The 21,757-nt window shown below is 37.6% G+C and overlaps 1 protein-coding gene across 3 annotated transcripts in view; it reads right to left on the bottom strand.

The window, feature by feature from the left end:
• IRAK4 (interleukin 1 receptor associated kinase 4) overlaps positions 1 to 21,757 on the bottom strand; it is a 28,902-nt gene that overhangs the window by 6,414 nt on the left and 731 nt on the right. For 2 of the 3 annotated variants that reach the window (XM_005897190.3, XM_070370653.1), the window contains exons 2-9: positions 16,508 to 16,677; positions 13,731 to 13,876; positions 12,769 to 12,954; positions 12,220 to 12,380; positions 11,069 to 11,133; positions 6,624 to 6,738; positions 6,068 to 6,177; positions 577 to 760 (exon numbers count right to left, since the gene is read on the bottom strand). In XM_005897190.3, coding sequence (XP_005897252.1) covers positions 577 to 760; positions 6,068 to 6,177; positions 6,624 to 6,738; positions 11,069 to 11,133; positions 12,220 to 12,380; positions 12,769 to 12,954; positions 13,731 to 13,876; positions 16,508 to 16,668 — 1,128 coding nt within the window. In that variant the 5' untranslated portion in view covers positions 16,669 to 16,677. Of the gene's footprint in view, positions 1 to 576; positions 761 to 6,067; positions 6,178 to 6,623; positions 6,739 to 11,068; positions 11,134 to 12,219; positions 12,381 to 12,768; positions 12,955 to 13,730; positions 13,877 to 16,507; positions 16,678 to 21,757 lie in introns of those variants that run through there. The other variant, XM_070370654.1, reaches the window with a different exon arrangement.

Here is a 21,757-nt window from a genome sequence, read left to right as displayed (position 1 = left end):
CTCTTTAACATATGACACTAACATGCATACTGTAGGACACAATTTATATACTAAGTTTCATGCTAATTCATGTGGCAAAAATATTATTTCTTACAGTAATTTCAGAAATCAATTTAAAAGCCTTACAAATTCAGAGAAGTTTTTATTACTTTCTCATTTAACTAGAGGTTAAAGTGAGCAATTTACATCTTTACATATGAGAGCTAAGCAACATAGGTGTATTCAAAATATTCTATTTCAATTTCACAAGTACAGCCAGAATGATTATTGTTACTAATTATATATATAGTAAAATATAATATATTACAAGTATGTGTGCATGCATGCTAAGTTGCTTCAGTTGTGTCCAACTCTTTGCAACCCCATGGACTGTAGCCCACCAGGCTCCTCTGTCTATGGGCTTCTCCAGGCAAGAACACTGGAGTGGGTTGCCATGCCCTCCTCCAGGGAATCTTCCTGACCCAGGGATCAAACCCATATCTCATACCTCCTGCACTGACAGGCAGGTTCTTTACCACTAGCACCACCAGGGAAGCCTATTACATGTATACATAAATACATACATATGAAACTTACCACACCAAAGCTGTAGATGTCAGATTTGGGTGTAATTTCTCCTCGCAAAGCTTCAGGTGCCATATAAGCTGTTGTTCCCACAATTCTGCTAGTCATGACTGTCTGGGCAAACTTCTCAGAAGCCCGTGCAAGCCCAAAGTCAGATATTTTGGCTGTAAAGTCTTCATCTAATAAGATATTTGCACTAAAAAACAGTTTTTCTTTTTCAACAAATCAAATAGTTCCTTAGGAAGGTATAACACTGTATGTATTTACAGAGTATTCTATTTTATAATACACATCATAAAAGGGTGAATTTATGTAAATAAATCTAGATTAAGGATTATAGCTAAAGAATAATAAAACTGTCTTCTTTTTTGTTTCTGTAAGGAAAATTTGAAAAAAAAAGTGAAGTAAAACTCTTCACATTAGTGATATTTTTATTATTTCACAAATAATTTATTATAGGGCAACTTTCCTCAAAGTATGCTAAAGCACCCTTCTTAATTCCTCCCCTAAAATTTCTCAATTCATTTAAAAACAAACTTCCAACCAGAGTATCTCAACTGTATCATTTCTTAGGGAGTACTCTCTCTGAAATATTTTGAAGAGGAAAGAATATGGCTAAAAGATCTTAATTCATTTATTTTATGCATTTGCTCATACAATCAGACTTTCATTCAACAAAACTTTATTGAAGACCCGCAACGTGTTACAGTATTTAAGCTCAGTGCTGGGCATGGGGACAATCTCAGAATCTTGTCTGTGACAAAGGTATAGAAATAATTTTTTAAAATTCCTAATGGTGATATTAGGTACAAAATGCTGAGAGAACAACTGTGTGTGCAGAAGAACTGAAGAAAACTTCAAGGAGAAGGTGAAAAGTGTGTGTAGTCTTGAAGGGTTATTAGAAGTTGAGGTTACTGAGGGAAAGAAAGGCATTTGAGGCAAATGGAACAGAATGGACACAGTGATGAAAACAAAAAACATGCTCAATTTGAAGAACTGGTGTCAATGGAATGTGAGGAGAACTTGAACTTTATCCTGGAATCAACAGAATGCCAGCTAAATGTTTCATAGTGGGGAATGATGTTATCAAACTTGAGTTTCAGAACCACAACCTGACAGTATATTAGAGCATAGCTAAGAACTGGCACACACCAATTAAAGGATGACCAGGAGAGTTTGTAAAAAAGCAAATAAGAGATAGTGAAAGTGTAAATAAAGGCTGGGGAGAAAAGGAGGTGCAAATTCTGAGGTACACTCAACAGAACCTTGTAATTTGTATGGTATGGGGAATGAGGAAGTCTTTAGCTTAGAAGATAGGATGAATACCGACTTCACTTGATTAGGAAAGAAACACAGAGAGAAGAATTTGGGTTGGAAGAGAAATGAATTTGACTTCTAACATGTTGACTTAGGAACTGCTATGGAACACTGTGGTAGGGTGATTTGGCCTGCACACACTGAAAATATAGGACTGCAGGCTAATGATATAGATTTGAGTCACCCATACGGAGGTAGCAGTTGAAGTCAACATATCCCTCAGTAAGAATATGCAGGATTAACAGAAAAGACAATGAGGTATCAATCAATTAGAATACACATCAGTTAGAATACACATCAGTTAGAATACACCGAATAAGGGATGGGAGATGGTGTATCTTCTCTTTTCTAAGGCCAATCCCTCTATGGGACTCCTTTCTACATTCTCAGGAACCTTGTTCTATAAACTATCTCACTTCTCTCTTCTGTTCTATCACATCCCTCTTCCCACAGGCATAAAAGCATGCTTTGGTCTCTGCCATTTAAAAAAAAAAATTTTTTGCTGAATAACACATTGATTTCCAGCTATCCCCCTTCATGGGCTAAATAAAAGTGTCTCATCAGACTTGTCTATACTCATATTTCACTCTCTCCTTAGTTCAGTTCAGTTCAGTCACTCAGTCACGTCCAATCTTTGCGACCCCATTAATCGCAGCACGTCAGGCCTCCCTGTCCATTACCAACTCCCGGAGTTCACTCAAACTCAACATCCATCAAGTCGGTGATACCATCCAGCCATCTCATCCTCTGCCATCCCCTTCTCCTCCTGCCCCCAATCCCTCCCAGCATCAGGGTCTTTTCCAATGAGTCGACTCTTTGCATGAGGTGGCCAAAGTGTTAGAGTTTCAATGTAGCATCAGTCCTTCTGATGAACACCCAGGACTGATCTCCTTTAGGATGGACTGGTTGGACCTCCTTGCAGTCCAAGGGACTCTCGAGTCTTCTCCAGCACCACAGTTCAAAAGCATCAATTCTTCGGTACTCAGCTTTCTTCACAGTCCAACTCTCACATCCATACATGACCACTGGAAAAACCATAGCCTTGACTAGAGGGACCTTTGTTGGCAAAGTAATGTCTCTGCTTTTCAATATGCTGTCTAGGTTGGTCATAACTTTCCTTCCAAGGAGCAAGCATCTTTTAATTTCATGGCTGCAGTCACCATCTGCAGTGATTTTGGAGTACCCCAAAAAAAGTCTGACACTGTTTCCACTGTTTCCCCATCTATTTCCCATGAAGTGATGAAACCAGATGCCATGATCTTAGCTTTCTGAACATTGAGCTTTAATTCAACTTTTTCACTCTCCTCTTTCACTTTCATCAAGAGGCTTTTTAGTTCCTCTTCAGGTTCTGCCATAAGGGTGGTGTCATCTGCATAGCTGAGGTTATTGATATTTCTCCCAGCAATCTTCATTCCAGCTTGTGCTTCATCCAGCCCAGCGTTTCTCATGATGTACTCTGCATACAAGTTAAATGAGCAGGGTGACAATATACAGCCTTGACATACTCCTTTTCCTATTTGGAACCAGTCTTTTGTTCCATGTCCAGTTCTAACTGTTGCCCCATAACTGTTGCTTCCTGACCTGCATATAGGTTTCTCAAGAGGCAGGTCAGGTGGTCTGGTATTCCCATCTCTTTCAGAATTTTCCACAGTTTATTGTGATCCACACAGTCAAAGGCTTTGGCATATTCAATAAAGCAGAAATAGATGTTTTTCTGGAACTCTCTTGCTTTTTCAATGATCCAACAGATACTGGCAATTTGATCTCTGGTTCCTCTGCCTTTTCTAAAACCAGCTTGAACATCTGAAATTTCACGGTTCACGTATTGCTGAAGCCTGGCTTGGAGAATTTTGAGCATTACTTTACTAGCATGTGAGATGAGTGGAATTGTGCAGTAGTTTGAGCATTCTTTGGCATTGCCTTTCTTTGGGACTGGAATGAAAACTGACATTTTCCAGTCCTGTGGCCACTGCTGAGTTTTCCAAATTTGCTGGCATATTGAGTGCAGTACTTTCGCAGCATCATCTTTCAGGATTTGAAATAGCTCAACTGGAATTCCATCACCTCTACTAGCTTTGTTCGTAGTGATGCTTTCTAAGGCCCACTTGACTTCACGTTCCAGGATGTCTGGCTCTACGTCAGTGATCATACCATCATGATTATCTGGGTTGTGAAGCTCTTTTTTGTACATTTCTTCTGTGTATTCTTGCCACCTCTTCTTAATATCTTCTGCTTCTATTAGGTCCATACCATTTCTATCCTTTATCGAGCCCATCTTTTAATGAAACTACCACCTGAATTCTGACCCAATTACTACATGGAAATAGATTTCCCAAAAGTCACTAATGACCATCATGGCACTAATCAAATGCCTCATTAAAAGTGTTTTAAAATGTGTCATTTTTCAGTCTTCATTCTGACTTCCAAAAAGCAACTGGAAATTTGGACTAATCCTTCTCAGGCAACTAACTCTCTTTCCTTGTTCTCAGGGATACCACACTCTCCTGGTTTTCAGCTTCCTTGCATACTTTCTTGGATTCCTTTTTAGACTCATTTTGTTCTACTTGGCCATTAAGTCTTAAAGTTCCTCAGAGCTAAATCTTGTAACCTTTTCCTAATCTATCTTTCTTAAAGTTAAGGTAACTATATGCTAGCTCTTCAACCTAAGTAACATAAGTAACACAGAAATTGATATCTTCCAACATGTATGTCACACTGATTAACATCTCTACTCACTTCTGTATCTTAAAGGAACCTCTAACACAACATGTACAAAAAAGAACTCACATTTTCCACTCCCAATCTTGTCCTCTTTCAGTGCTTTCTCTGTAAATGAATCATGCCACAATCATTCCAGAATGCTGTTCTGGAAGCCATAAATCCTGCTGTCCTTCCTGACATGTTCCTCTCCCTGAATGCCACCCACCATGCTGCAGCCAAGAGTAAGCAAGAATCTGTTCACATTTCTTCATATAAACTGTTACCACCAAATCTTCTATGACAGGCTCCAAGCTACCCTTTCTTACAAATGAGTCTCTATACTCATCAAAGTGATCTTCTCAAAACTTAACTATGATGCCACATTCCTCCTTATAATTATTCAATGGCATTTGATTATACTTATGATAAAATTAAAGCTCTTATCTTGGTCTATTACGTCCTACACAGGGCTTAGCTCTCTGCCTACCTTATAATTTTATCTTATCTATCAATCACTCCTTCAATTTCTGCACTTCAGTCATTTATTTCACCTCCTGTAATCCATCATGTTCATCTGAACACTGGTCTCACAAATGTGCTTCCTTATTCCCAGAATACTCTTTTTCATATTCTATGCTGCTGCTAAGTCACTTCAGTCGTGTCCAACTTTGTGTGACCCCAAAGTCAGGAGCCCACGAGGCTCCCCCGTCCCTGGGATTCTCCAGGCAAGAACACTGGAGTGGGTTGCCATTTCCTTCTCCAATGCATGAAAGTGAAAAGTGAGAGTGAAGTCACTCAGTCGTGTCCGACTCTTAGTGACCCCATGGACTGCAGCCTACCAGGCTCTTCCATCCATGGGATTTTCCAGGCAAGAGTACTGGAGTGGGGTGCCACTGCCTTCTCCATATTCTATAGATGTCCTCAAATTGTGCTCACTCATGTTTTGTTCATTCTTTGGATCTCTGCTTAAGTATAATTTTCTCAGGGAACCTTTTTTAATACTAATTGTATAGACTATACACTAAAGTTCTACTATTATTTTGTGATTATCTGGTTGCTGACAGATGCTACAAATGCTACTGTTGCTAACTATACCATCTACAGTACCTGTCGTACAGTGGATGCTCAATTAATATTTGTTAACTAAATAAATACATAACAAGGAAGATAACTGAAATGTACTCATGAAGAATGGAAGTGATTCAAAAAAGAGTGATGATCCAGAAAATAAGAAAATAATTCTGACAAGAAGAACAGAATAACATACTGTGAAAAACAAACAAAAGAAAAACACAGGTTACTTAGGATGAGTACTAGAAATAGGTCACTGGGTTTGAAATAAGGGAGATTATAGACGTCCTTAGTGAGATGAGCTTTCATGGCATGTTTCAAGTTAAGAAGTTCATGTCACTAGTGAATAGGAACAGTGAGAGAAAATTATTCTTTAAAGACAGTTCTCCAAAAGCTTTTTAAAGGCAGCATTTACCTTTTAATATCTCTATGAATATGATGGTTTTCATGTAAATAACTGAGGCCATTAGCTGCACCCTGGGCAATCTTGCATCTCATGTTCCAAGAGAGTGGGGGAGTACCATCCTTACGAAGTAAGAAACAAACCAATTAAAAATAAAAGAGGAGAATTAAAAAGATCTATAGAAAATATATAACAGAACACTTCTTCTAAGCAGCTACTGACCATATTATTACATTGCTAAGAATTTAGAACTACCATTTTTTAAGTTGTTAAACAATAATAGCTAAATAAGATCAAATGGAAGTTAGCATTTCTTATCAAACAATAAAAATATATGAGAGCATCTTCAAAGTCCAGCCTTGACTGATAATTTTACATTTTAGATTATCACCTGATAGAAAGGGAATTCCAATTGTTTAAATAACAACTGTATAGTTTTCACAAACTAGGAAAGATATTAATAGATTTTAAAAGATTTAAATAGGTTTAAAAGATTCTGTCACAGAGAAAATATTAGAATCCAACACAGAAACAGGAAGCCAAACAACCTAATAAAAAAACATCTTACCAAGCAAGACAGTCTGTCCAGCAATGAACCATTGGGCATGTAAACATATACTAAGCAGAGGTCATCTCCATCACTTGAGAAACCAAGTAATTCTACTAAGTTTTCATGTTGACACCTGTGGCAAATAATTTTCCATTCAAAATTACTACGATATATACACATATTTACCTGAAGGTTATGTTATTCAATTTAGAGCTTTAAAAGAAAAAAGAGAAAGAAATAACTATATGCAATAGAGTTGGACTGTGAAGAAGGATGAGCGCCGAAGAATTGATGCTTTTGAACTGTGGTGTTGGAGAAAACTCTTGAGAGTCCCTTGGACTGCAAGGAGATCCAACCAGTCCATTCTGAAGGAGATCAGCCCTGGGATTTCTGTGGAAGGAATGATGCTAAAGCTGAAACTCCAGTACTTTGGCCACCTCATGCAAAGAGTTGACTCATTGGAAAAGACTCTGATGCTGGGAGGGATTGGGGGCAGGAGGAGAAGAGGACGACAGAGGATGAGATGGCTGGATGGCATCACTGACTCAATGGATGTGAGTCTGAGTGAACTCCGGGAGTTGGTGATGGACAGGGAGGCCTGGCGTGCTGCAATTCATGGGGTTGCAAAGAGTCGGACATGACTGAGCGACTGATCTGATCTGATACATTATTGCAATGTGATATGTATGTTTCTAAATCTTTATATATGTTTATTATAACTGTTTATAATTTTCTGTAAACAGTTCCCTTTCAGTCAATATTAATCAACATAATTTTGATTTTAAAATTAAAGATCAATAATTCACATATAATAGTTTGGTTAAGAACTAGGTAGGTGTTTACCTTTGTTTCACATAATTTTTAATGATAGTGCAAACAAGATTTCAAGAAGTGTGTTGAAATGTGTACAATAACCCTTTCAAGAATTTTCAAACACATTCAAAGCACTGACTTACAGATATCTGATTTTCAATTACATCTAATTTATACATTTTTGATCTTTAATAGTATCTGGTTATTTATAACCTAATTTGAGAAGACTCTTGAGAGTCCCTTGGACTGCAAGGAGATCCAACCAGTCCATTCTAAAGGAGATCAGCCCTGGGTGTTCTTTGGAAGGAATGATGCTAAAGCTGAAACTCCAGTACTTTGGCCACCTCATGCGAAGAGTTGACTCATTGGAAAAGACTCTGATGCTAGAAGGGATTGGGGGCAAGAGGAAAAGGGGATGACAGAGGATGAGATGGCTAGATGGCATCACCAACTCGATAGACATGAGTTTGAGTGAACTCCGGGAGTTGGTGATGGACAGGGAGGCCTGGCGTGCTGCAATTCATGGGGTCACAAAGAGTTGAACACGACTGAGTGACTGAACTGAACTGAGTTTCTTTATCTACTTAAGAGTAATAAGACTAAATAAAGCTTAAGTATAACAAAACTGCAGGCATCTATGGTACAGTAAGTACAAAGATATCTGGGCTCAAAGTCCTAAGTTTAAAGTACAGCTCTGCCACCTCCTGGAAATGTGACCTTTTACAAGTTAACAGACTCACTGAGCCTCAGCAACTTTCCCTGGTAAATGTGGGTAATAATGCCTATTATGTAACATAAATGCTGTGAGAATTAAATGAGCAAATATATATGAGAGCCCTCTGGCTTCCCTGGTGGCTCAGTGGTAAAGAATCAGCCTGCCAAGCAGGAGATGCAGGTTCGATCCCTAGGCTGGGAAGATCCCCTGAAGAAGCAAACGTCAGCCCACTCCAGTAATTTTTGCCTGGAGAATCCCATGGACAGAGGAGCCTGGCAGGCTACAGTTTATGGGGGTCACAAAAGAGTCAGACAGGACTTAGTGACTAAACAGCAACAAACATGAGAGCCCAGAATATATTCTATGAAGTGCAAATTAAAACAGCAAGTATTCCATTTTCCACCAAATTGGTACACTTTAAAAATGAGTAGGTAACATTTTCTGAGTTTATACTAAAAAGGCATGGGGTACTTGATTTACATGCTTTGTTTTACTTAACCCTTAAAATAACTTAGTGAAACATTTCATTATTAAAATAATTATCCCATTTTACAGATGAGAAAACAGACAAGAAATTTGGCTGAGGTCATTCTGCTAGTAAGGGCCAGAGACTGACACTTATTTTAAAAATAGCAATAATACTTAATGGTAGTGTGGTAGCAGTTGTGAAATTGCAATAAACTGCTGGTAGAAGTATGTGAAGTGAAAGTCACTCAGTCGTGTTTGACTCTTTGTGGCCCTATGGACTGTAGTCCACCAGGTTGCTCTGTCCATGGGGATTCTCCAGGCAAGAATACTGGAGTGGATTGCCATGCCCTTCTCCAGGAGATCTTCTGGACCCTGGGACTGAACCTGGGTCTCCTGCACTGCAGGCAAATTCTTTACCATCTGAGCCACCAAATTATTATAACAATTACAAAGTCATTTAGACAAATACTCAGAAAGTCTTTAAAAAGTTCGTGCATTCAGAACCAGTAATTCTTCCAGGACTGTCTCCTGATGAAAAAGGCAGATTTGCACTTAAATATTTATGTACAAAGAGATTTTAAGACATTTTAATTTGTAATACTGAAAATTAGAAACAAATATGGAAGGGTAATGGTTAAATAAAACATTTGTGTATATATGCTGGAATGTTATGCAATTAATTTTAAATGTTTCAACATGGAAAAATGCCACACACTCATCATGAAGCAAGTACAAAATACTAGCAATGGTTATCTCTGAGTGATATATTCAAGGGATGAATATTTTCCTGTATTTTCCAGATTATCTATTTTGAACAAGTTACTTTTAGGACTGGAGAGTGGAGGTAGGGGTAGAAAGAACAAATCTTGGACAATCTTTTTATTTTCTTCAGTGTACATTATTTTTACTGAAAAAATTAATTCCAATCTATTCTTTCTTTCTTGAAGTTAAGCAACTAGAATTGGCGATTTATAGCAATGGGTCTAATGAGAATAAATTGGTAAATACTATTAAGGATTTATTTCAAAATTGCAAGTTCTGGAGTTAGACAGATCTGGATTTGAAACCCACATATTTATGTTTAAGTGACCTTGGATAAAGTTATTTAATGTTTCTGTATTTCAGTGGGAAAAAAAAAGTGTGTGTATGGCGGTTGTTACAACAATTGTGGTTATAACAATGGTTAATGCATTACAGTTTTTGGTCTATTGTATAGAAGGTGAAAAAGAGGAGAGTAAAAAAGCTGGCTTAAAATTCAACATTAAAAAAACTAAGATTATGGCATCTGGTCCCATCACTTCATGGCAAATAGATGGGGAAACAATGGAAACAGTGACAAACTTCATTTCTTGGGCTCCAAAATCACTGTGGACGGTGACTGAAGCCAAGAAATTAAAAGATGCTCGCTTCTTGGAAGGAAAGCTATGACAAACCTAGACAGTATATTAAAAAGCAGAGACATCACTTTGATGACAAAGCTCTGTATAGTCAAAGATGTGGTTTTTCCAGTAATTATGTATGGATGTGAGAGTTGAACTATAAAGAAGGCTGAGTGCTGAAGAATTGATGCTTTCAAACTGTGGTGCTGGAGAAGACTCTTGAAAGTCCCTTGAGGGAGATCAAGCAAAGAGATCAAGCCAGTCCATCCTAAAGGAAATGAACCCTGAATATTCATTGGAAGGACTGATGCTGAAGCTGAAGCTCCAATATTTGGCCACCTAATGTGAAGAGCTGACTCACTGGAAAAGACCCTGATCTAGGAAAGATTAGGGGCAAGAGGAGAAGAGGGAAAGAGGTTGAGATTGTTGGATGGCATCACTAATGTAAAGCACATGAGTTTGAGCAAATTCAGGGAGATAGTGAAGGACAGGGAAGCCTGGTGTGCTGCAGTTCATGGGGTCGCAAAGAGTCAGACACGATTTGGCGACTGAACAACATATACTCAAGTATCAATCACTATAATTATTAGAATAAATTTCCCAATTTGTTTTTCCTTCTCTTTCTGACAATTTTCAAACATACTGAGTCAATGGCTTCTAAACATTCTTGCATATAACACTTCCCTGGTTTATGGTGTTAACATATCAAATGGACTATTTGCCATGTATATATTAATATATAAATATGCATTTATACACACATGCATATATATACTATAATTTACCTCTCATAAATTTTGGGAACAGAAAACATGATAATGGAATCATAGTTCCATTATCAACTATTTAGATAGTTGAAATTCCATATAATAATGCCATGATTTAGAATAACAACTGCTGTTTAATCTACACACATATGAGTGAATATATGTAGCCACAGAATTGTACAGTTAAAGTTCTGTCAAGTTCGTTAAACTATTTTAGCCTACATTTGAAAATATCACCAGTTCATGGCACACTCTGGGTAAGAAACAGGTCCTTTCTTGTTCTGCTCTCTTCCATGGTACCATACTGCCAAATTAACTTACTTTGCCATTACTTTTATTTCTTGATCAAATTGTTGTTTCAGTTCTTCAGTACTAATGTCAACCATCTAAAAATATAAAATAATATACAATATAATACCATACAATACCCAGAGGCTCCTAAAGCTAGAAGGGATACAAGAGATCATCTGTCAGATCCTGCTTTTTTAAAAATATGTAAGTCATCATTCTCCCCATTTTATAAACAACTGAGAACTAAAAATATTAGTGATTTGCTCAAGGTCTCATGGCTGGTTAACTAGAAGGAAGAAAACCATATAACTCATGTAACTACATATACTTCAGTGATTCATTGTGGGAACAAAATGAAATAATAAGAGATTTTACTGTATAAACATTCTGAAAAAAAATTCAGTGTGTTAGAAAACATAAGCAATTTTTAAGGCAAAAAGAAAAACAAGATGTGCAAAAGTATTTGCAACATATATGACAAAGGGATCTTTATTATAAAAAATGCATTGTATTGATATTTTAGGATAAACAATAGATTTAAAATATAAGATATTCTAATAGAAATGTGAACAAAGGGTGCAGATGAGAATTTTTAAAATTTTTATTGCAATATTTTCTAAACTTTATTTTTAAATGAGAAAAGAAAATAAGGAAGATATTTTTATAAAATTTTCTTAGAATCTTAATGTTTTAATATTGATTCTACATGGAGCACTGTGTAGAATTCAGCTTCTCTATTTTATGAATCTCCCCAAATTATGTGTATAATTGTATGTTTGTGAATATAACTACATTCTTGTAGAGATAGTGTCTGTAGCTTTCAACAAAGTTTTAAATGTTAAGAACTGCCAATTTAGAATGATGTTTACTGAGAGAAAATACACAATGAAATAATGTTTCCTAAAGATTAATTTAATATTTATTATTCCCTCATAGCTCAGTTCGTAAAGAATCCGCCTGCAATGCAGGAAACCCTGGTTTGATTCCTGGGTTGGGAAGATCTCCTGGAGAAGGAAAAGGCTTCCCACTCCAGTATTCTGATCTGGAGAATTCCATGAACTATACAGTCCATGGGGTCGCAAGGAGTTGGACACGACTGAGCAACTTTCACTCATTCACATACAGCACACTAGGAAACAACTCTTCCTGTAATTTTTTCTCTTCCAGAAAATATAACTTACTGCTGCAAGCTTCTTCACTGCTACAGTCCTGTTGTTCACGTAGCCTTTATACACAACTCCAAACCCTCCTTCTCCCATTTTGTTACCACCAACAGAAATGGGCCGTTCATCAAAGTTATTTGTGACATCCTTCAATTCAAAAAATGAAAAACTGTGAAAACCTGTAATGTCAATAGAATAATAAAAAGAGTGCTTCAGTAAAAAAGAAATTGGTTTTCATAATTCCAGTATTTTCTCAATTTGGATATTTCATACCTATGCAAATATTTAAACTCTAATCACTTACTTTCTTTATAAAATGATCCTTTCAAACTGCGTAAATATTTACTTCTTTTTTTTTTCACAGCTTCTGTGGTTGTTCATATGTCCTATTACATCTACTCACCTATAACACTAAAACAATGAAGACACCGCCTAATAAATCAGGAGGAAAACAAGACCACAGAAGAGCTACTGCCAGAGTAAATAAACAAAAGGAGAGCTTTATTTTAAAGCAGTGATGGTCTCATGACAAACTCACTAGCAGAAAGCATGTCAAATATTACTTACGTGTATCACTAAATTCTAAACTTGTATTTTCTGGACTTGAGGAGTCAGGTAGCACATAGTTTTGTTCAAGATTCTCATCAGATATCACAGATGTCCTGTCTTTGCCACAGAGGGGCTTCGGTTTCTGCTGAACTGCTACTACAGTGACTTTAGAAGGCAGTGTATTAACATTTTTGGGTACAGCATCTAACAAGTGAAATAAGACACAAGTTGTTGTTACATAAGAAGAAGTGTTCATGAAAAAGTTAAATTAGGAACTCAATTTACTTAACATTATTCCAGTTTCTGCCCATTAGCCCCCTATTTTCATAGCACTCATGAGAATTTACCTAGTAAGAATTTGTAAATTTGGATAAGGATGGGCAAGGCAGTGTTTCCAGAAAGTGGCCTGTAAGTCACTGGCAGCAGAAGCACTGAAGTACCTGTTTTAAAACACTGACCTTGAACTTAATTCAAGAATTCTGATAGAGATCTGGAGTAAAGCCTGGGAAGTTACATGCTTATCAAGAACTCCAGGTGATTCTTATGCCTTCTGAAGGGTAAGAATTACTGGTGTAAATAGCATCAAAGGGAAAAAGTAGTTGATGGGGAAGGAAGGCAACCAGACACGAACCCACGGGAACACAATGTAAGAAATCAGAGTCCCATCAGGGTGGAAGTTGAGGATGAAAAAAAGCAAGAGCTTTTTCTCATCATTCTAAACTTCCTATTGGCATAAAACTACCTGACTTTAACTGCATGTTTAGACTGAATCCTGAAGTCTTACCAGCTTCAGGATTTTCTCAGCAGCAAGTTTGCAGCATCTGGGGTGCTTGTTAAAGAGTTGGGGAGAGTTGAAAGAATGAAGAATCTTAAAGGTAAGGTTCATCTACTCTGAGAAAAAAGTAAGAGAAGAAACATTCCTATTTCTGTCACTTGTCTTTCCATCCTAGTCACTGATACAGTAGACACGCTCAGTTTACCTGGTAGCAAAAGACTTGCAGGGGCAAAAAACTCATTTTGGACCAAAATATCCACAAGATCACCAACTGTGCAATTTGTGGTGCCCCAGTCAAACAGTAACTCACACGTGGGGCTTTTTCCAATTTGCAGTAATGCTTCAAATCTCCTTAAAGCAAGTAACAGAGAAATAAGATTAGTATGTAAGCCGAGTTAACACATAAGTATTTTCCAGTACTCTTCCCTGGAAAATTCCACGGATGGAGGAGCCTGGTAGGCTGTAGTCCATGGGGTCGCGAAGAGTCGGGCACGACTAAGTGACTTCACTTTCACTTTTCACTTTCATGCATTGGAGAAGGAAATGGCAACCCACTCCAGTGTTCTTGCCTGGAGAATCCCAGGGACAGGGGAGCCTGGTGGGCTGCCGTCTATGGGGTCTCACAGAGTCGGACACGACTGAAGCGACTTAGCAGCAGCAGCAGGTATTATTCCCCTCAATCCCCCTCTTGTCCACAGCACTTCCTATGATTAAAAAAGAAAAGTGCAGAAAGAGAGTCAGCAAGAATTACAGAGAACAGGAAAGACAGGCAGAAGGAAGAAAAGATGCTGAAGGTGATAAGTTGACAGACACTGAGTATTTACAGTGGGCTACAGGATGCAAAACATGAACTCATATAATTCTCAAAGACACTGTGAATATCATGCTAATGTACTGAAGAGAAAGCATGAGAGGTAAGCAGTCCACAGTCACACAGCCAATAAACTTGTATACAAACTGAGGTTCAAACTGATATCTCACTGAACACACAGCTGTACTCTCAACATACTAAGCTACACTAGTTCCCTACATGACTTATTAACGCTGTTAGTCATATGATGTTTAATAAAGCAGGCTGCTTAAAGAAATAGAAAATACATACACTTGGAGAATTATTCCTTGGATCTTAACTATATTCCATTTCAACTGAGGGAAAAACAGATCAGGTTTTCATGAAAAATTTCTTTATATATAGTTGGTGAGAAGTTGCTGTATAACATAGGGAGCCCAGTCTGGCACTCTGTGATGACCTAGAGAGGAGGGATGGGGGAAAGGAAGGGAGGCTCAAGAGGGAGGGGATATATGTATAATTATGACTGATTTGCATTGTATGGCAGAAACCAACACAACATTGTAAAAATTAAAAAAACATAAAAAAGAAAAAAACTATCAATAGTTTTGAAAGTAATATTTAAAAACCTAGAAAACTTAGCTCTCCCTGTTTTTTCCTGAAAATTTGTTTATTTCAAAAAATTTCAAACCTACAGAAAAGTTGAAAGGAAAATACCATGAGCAACCACCTAGATTCACCGAATGACCAAGTAATGTTTAACTGTGTTTATGCTTTCGCCCTCTCCCTCTTCATCCCTGTGTCTGTGTGCTCACTTTACAGAACTTAGACCAGATGTGTAGTAGAACTCTCACAGTCTAGATTTGTCCAACTAATCTCTCATGATTAAATTCAGATGAAAACCTGTTGGTAAGAACATTACTTAGATGACAATGTGTCCTTTACACCGCATCACATCGGGGGCACATAACGGCAGTCTGTACCAATACTGATGACACCAGCTGGATTACTTGGTTAAGGAGGTGTACTGCAGATTTTTTCTCTGCAAAAGCACCTTTCCCCTTTGCAATTCATAAATCATCTGTGGAATATACTTTGAAATCGTGTGGGTATCTTGTTCATCAACACCCTTTTGCCTTGGGGTTTCAGCACTCGCTGATGAGCCCTCCATAATCAATTACTCACTGGTAGTTGTAAATTGGTAATTTTCTAGTTCTCTTATTCTTTCAATATTTGCTGCCATTATTCTGTAAAGAAGAGTCTTTTCTCCTCATTCCCTCAACTATGCTTTCAGCGTTTTTTTTTGTTTTTTGGCTGTGCTGCATCACAGTGCTCAGGCTTCTCCAGTTGCAGTAAACGGGCTCTAGAGCACATGAGCTTAGTAGTTGCCGCACACGTGCTTAACTACCCATGCCTGGTATGTGTGATCTTAGTTCCCCAACCAGGGATCAAACCCACGTCCCCTGCTTTGGAAGGCAGATTCTTAACCACTGGACCACCACAGAAGTCCCTTCTCCCAAGGTCTTTAAGTTAATATCAACAAACGGTCTACAAAAATGGTTTCTGAGGTTTAAATTTAAGCTTCCTCCAAATAATTTAAGATGCTCATCCTTCACATGAGAAAACATTTCCTGGAAGGACTAATACGAAAACTAAGGTTTCAGATTTTTTTTCAGGGTAATGCTGAAAGTCACAAATAAATTTATTTCCCTTTGCTTCCAGAGACATATTTTGACATGAGTTTGGGCTGAAATAACTGACAAAAACAAAATTTGTACTTATATCTCACACTGAATTAAGTAGAGACAAATAGAATGGAATTTTTCTGAAGATAGTGTTGAAAAATCCAGGGTAAGAACTAAGAAGTCGATTTACAGATGTATACATGTACAAGCAACTTTAAAACATTAATTTGAAGAATTCCCCAAATATACCATTTAAGTGTATTAGAGACTCATACATGAATTTAACTGTAAAAACTTATTTGCAAGATCACAGTATTGACCTGGCTGATATATTGGAGAATGAAGCAAAAGTTGCAACAAAAAAAAAAAAAAAAGAGGGGGATTTATTACTATACTTCCCTTAGAGAGAGGTTTATTTTCTGAACTGCAGCATTAGACAGTATTTGTACCTATTAATCATTCTAAATTGTGATGTAAGAATTAAAAAGAGAAAGATTTTTATGTTACCTTATGTGAAACTGATTGTATCTATCATCACCAGATGGTTTTTTAATAGCGACTGCTAACTTCTTCCATCCTTCTTGAGGATCAATAAAATCGGACAGCTTTCTAATTAGTCCAAGACTGAGGCAGCGCACGTATGTTGATGCTGTTATGGGTTTGTTCATATTTTATTCCTAAAATATGGAAAATTCTCATTAAAATTTTACAGTAGCTTTAGTGATGACATCTATAAGCTTATACATCACACTTTGCTCTAACATAGGAAATGCTGGCAACTTATTACACTGTAATAAAGGAAAACTCGAAGGTCAAGACATTGATATTTTAGTCTTTCTCCACCTCTAAATATTAATTAAAAATTACAGGATTATTTTTTTCTGACATTAATATTTTCTAAGTGAAATTTACAAAAAGGTGCAAAAAGTGTACTTTTTCATAAAAATTCATGTAAACATATTCAGGAATCAAATGTATTATGAAAAATATTTTTCAATTTAAAATATTTTTCTCAATCTGTATTTCTTTACTAGTAAATATTTATGCAACATTCTTTGGTAGAAGTAAAAAAAAAAAAGAAGTCCTGAAATAATTTGTATTGCATTCAAAGATGGTCTATTCACTACCTTTTTATGTAACATGTTCTTCCATGACTCTGCCGCAATTTTTGAGTCCATCAGACTTGCCTGATGATAGTTCATTCCCTACTAAGGTGAACCCTATGGTTTGCCACCTAACTACTCTTGAGGCAGAACTTTTATTTGCTCAGTCCCCTGTTCTTCTGCTACTCCATCCTGGAGAGCTGTAGCTAGAGACAAACCTCACAATTTTTCTTGTATACCAGCACTGCTGAATATAGCTGTGGAGAACCGAGTAACTGAGCAGACTGGTGTGAATATAAATTTAGGGGACCCCTTTTCACTGGGCCTTCAACACTGCTGTTTATCCTTTCACTTGCCTTTGCTCATCTCCCTGAGTGACTATTTCACAACTTTAGCTTTCCCCATAATTTATCTGATTTCTACCTCACTCATTCTCAGCAGGCCAGTGGCCTTTCCTTCTAATTCATCAAAACAAGTAGATTTAAATATTCTCCTATCAATTACTCTCCTGCTCCCTTATATACTTTTATTTTAAAAGGGCAATATAATTAACTTGGGAGTAAAGACTAGATTCATGTGGTATGAAATTCAGATGCTACAAAGGGTAAGAAGAAAGAAGTCCTCCTGTGTCTTAGGCTCCATATTGGCAGTCTCTTCTCTGTGGCCTTCTTTGATCACATCTAGGTAGGTCCACCTACTCTCAACCTAATTATCTTTCATCACTGCACAATGTGTTTGTAATCATATATTTATTTGTTTAGCTGCTTATAATGGTCTCTGCCATTAGACTATAAGCTCCATGAATTCAGAGGTAATGTTCATTTTATTTATTAATATATAACTAATTACTAGCATACCCCAGAAATTGGTATTCAGTATTACAAAGGAATGAATTTCTTGCCCATGCTAGGTGACTTATATATTTCACTTGATCTTCACAGTGACTAAGGCAGGGCTGGCATCTCTATTTCATGAAAGTAGTAAGTGAAAGTTCTTGAACCCAGGGCTGGCATCTCTATTTCATGAAAGTAGTAAGTGAAAGTTAGTTCTTGAACCCATGTCTGACTCCAAATCCATGTCATATATCCCTGTTTCTCTAATTCAATTCATTGTTCATGTCATTCTCTTTTCTAGAAAGACCAGTCATTTCTTTTCATTCATTCATACACTTAATAAAGATATATGTCAGGCTTTGCACTAAGTGATGGGAGCTACAGAGAAGAGAAAATCTTTGTTTTCAAGCTTCTCAGTCTAATGGGGGATATAACTACTTACACTCAGTATAAATGTTACAAGAAGTGTTAGCAGTGTCAATGGGGCCCAGAGGAGAAGCATCAAGGAAGGAAGTCTAAAGAGTCTTAAGTCTGAAGACAGATTTGAGTGGGTGGGTAGTTGGGAGGAATGAGAATAAACCCCAAAGGGAATTCCAGGCAGCAGGATTAGCATGGGAAAGCGTGGGTTAGGCTAAGGCCAGGAGTTCGGTATGGCTGGACCCTAGGATACGTCATTAAGCAGTAAAATATGAAGTTGGAGAGGTAGGCGGGCCAAGTCATCATGCCCTTCATATACTACAATGGGAAATTCAAGTTTCATACTAAAAGGTACAGGGGAGCCACTGCATGATTTAAGGAAAGGTGGTAAGTGATCTTATTTGGTTAACTGGATTCCTCTGGATAAAACTTGAAGGGGTGCATATTAAGGAAAGAAATCAGTTTGAAAACTTTATAATAATCTATAAAGGAAAGTCTTAAGAAAGCATTCAGTCAGGGAATGGAGAAGAAACAGCTTCAAAGATTTGGGAGGGAAACCACAACATTAGAAAGATGGGAAACTGAGGAAAACAAGCTGATTCCTAACTTTTTTGGCTTGGGTAATTATGTAGATGATAGAGGAAATAATATGTCCAGTTCTGCATGCGTGCTTGCTCAGAAGTTTGCAACCCTACAGACTATACTCTGCCAGGCTCCTCTGTCCACAGGATTTTTCTGGCAAGAATACTGGAGTGGGTTGCCACATGTTCAGCTCTGGTCAAAGTTAAATGTGAAATATCTACCTCTAGCACCATCTGGGGAAGCTGGCACTAAGTAGCTAAATATACAGTCTGGAGATTAGGATAGAAGTTTTGGTAAAGAATCCTCACATATGAGCATTCTCACATATTCATATATGAATAGTTGGCTGAAGCAACAAGAAATATGGGCCTGCCTTTTAGGAATATAAAGACTGTGAGGAATGAAGAGGAAAAAAAAGAAACTTTAAAAAGAGTACTGATAAGTCATGGAAGCTAAGAAAACCAGGAGAGTAGCATAGCAGAGATTTCTAGAATGGGGTATAGATTTGGTATAAAACTCCCTGAGAGATCACATAAATACTGATGGTGTGCTCAATTTGAAAACCAAAAGGCCTCTGGGTGACTTAAGAACAGTTTTGGTGGAGCAATGAGTGCATAGTAAAAATACATTTTCCAAGAAGACTTTGGGTTCTTCCACAAGCCAACTGTGACTAGCGTCAACAACTCAATTTCTCTGGACTTCGGTTTCTTCATCTGAAAACCGGAGATGGTCGTATCTAAGAGTTTCTGTACAGATTAAAAATCAAAAGATGCCTAATTCTATCAATAATAAGTGATCAAAGAAAATGTAGTGATGATTATTGCAAGGCAGAAGTTATTCTTTTGTCACATTTATAAAAAAGAAATGTGCAGAGTTTTATTTAAGCTCAATTTCAAAACAGCAGTGAAAGGCGACCAAAGGAGAGGAAGTGGAAATAAGAGGTCTGAGAACACAGCTAAGCTTTTCATGGTGACAGTCATGTTACTAAGCATAGTATCCTTAATATGCTTATAATCTTCCCAAAATACATTATTCACTCCCATGCTTTCTGCAGTAAAGTATTGTAGATAACCATTTACCTAGATCAAAAGTGGTTGTCCGTTTTTGGACAACCCAATACCATCATTATGAACAAAAGCCTGTGATTCCTTCTAGACCTAATAGGTTATACAGGGCTGCCCTTCTCAAACTGGGATGTTTGCTAATATGCCATAAATCAAACACAATATATTAATACCATCCTCAAAAATCAATTTAACTTAATGGTAAGTAATTTGAAACATTTTGGACATATTTTTTAAAAACCAAAATATTATTCATTTATGAATATTTACTGAATCTCTATTTTGTACTGGATATTGATCCAGGTCCCTGGAGATAAAGCATTAGGAAAATAAGAAAAAAAATCTAACTGAATTCATGGAGTGAGTGAAGTCGCTCAGTCGTGTCCAACTCTTTGTGACCCCATGGACTGTAGGAGCCTACCATGCTCCTCTGTCCATGGGATTTTCCAGGCAAGAGTGCTTATATTCTAACAGATGAAGATGGGTAATAAGCATCTACTCTACAGTACATTGTGCTGTGTTAAGTTGTTACAGTCATGTCTGACTCTTTTGTGACCCCATGGACTGTAGCCCAACAGGCTCCTCTGTCCATGGGATATTCCAGGCAAGGATACTGGAGTGGATTGCCATTCTTTCTCCAGGGGATCTTCCCAACTCAGGGACAGAACCTGAGTCTCTTATGTCTCCTGCATTAACAGGTGGGTCCTTTACCACTAGCGCCACTGGGAAGTCTTTATATGATGCCAAATGAAAAGGAAAAAAAAAAAACTGAGAAGGGGTTTTAATTTTCAATAGAGTACTCAGAGTAGGCCTCAATAAGGTGCCATGGGATTAAAGGTTTAAGGGAATGAGAAAGCTAGCCACTGGGATATCTGTGGTAAAAGTTTCTGGGCAAAAGGAATAGAGACTGTAAAGGTCTGGAACGGGCTCACTGAGGAACCACAAGGAGACAGACTGGAGAAGAGGGATCAGGAGAGCAGAGTAGAAGAGAGGGGTAATGGGGCCAGTCCCCTAAGGTCCTACTTCATTTTCATCTTCTGAGGGAGATGAGAAGACAGGGGAGATTTTTGAGAAGAGGACAGACGCGCTCTATACTTAAAAGGACATCGGGGACTGCTGCGGGAAATTATTGTTGTTTAATCGCTGTTTAAATTATTGTTGAATAAAGTATATTAAAATGAGGGCAGAGAAGCAGGAAGAGATCAATTAAGTGAGTACATCAATAATCCAGGTGGGAGGTGCTTGTGGCTTACATCAGAGTGGTAGCAAAGAAGGTAGAATTCCTAGGATGATGGATATTTTCTGAGGTAGAAACCTCAGAAATCACATAGAATCCTGTATGCTACTATGAAGGGTGAGAAGTTGGCACCAAGGTTTCTGGCTTGAACAAGCTTCCTGACCTTTACAATAAGATGGAGAAGACTGTGAAAGGAGCATGTTTAGCCTGGAAGTTCAGGATTTCTGTTTGGACAGGGTTAAGCAAACGTCAAATGAACGTTTAGCATGCAAACAAAAGAAAAAAGAAATCTTAACTTTCTGACAGGTCTCTTCAAGGATTACCCCCAGAAAGGGAAAAGGCAAATCTGAATATTCTCTGCTCTCAGCTCTTTAGGCAGAGACGTTTTTGAGGCACTTGTTCAGTTGCTAAGTCCTGTCCCACTCTGCGACCCCAAATAGCCCACCAGACTCCTCTATCCTCCACTATCTCTAGGAATTTGCTCAAATTCATGTCCAGTGAGTCGGTGATGCTATCCAATC

The sequence above is a fragment of the Bos mutus genome, chromosome 5 (genome assembly GCF_027580195.1).
Source record: "Bos mutus isolate GX-2022 chromosome 5, NWIPB_WYAK_1.1, whole genome shotgun sequence".
Lineage (NCBI taxonomy): Eukaryota > Metazoa > Chordata > Mammalia > Artiodactyla > Bovidae > Bos > Bos mutus.
Note: the sequence above shows the minus strand (reverse complement) of the source record. Positions and strands in the feature narration are given on the sequence as shown.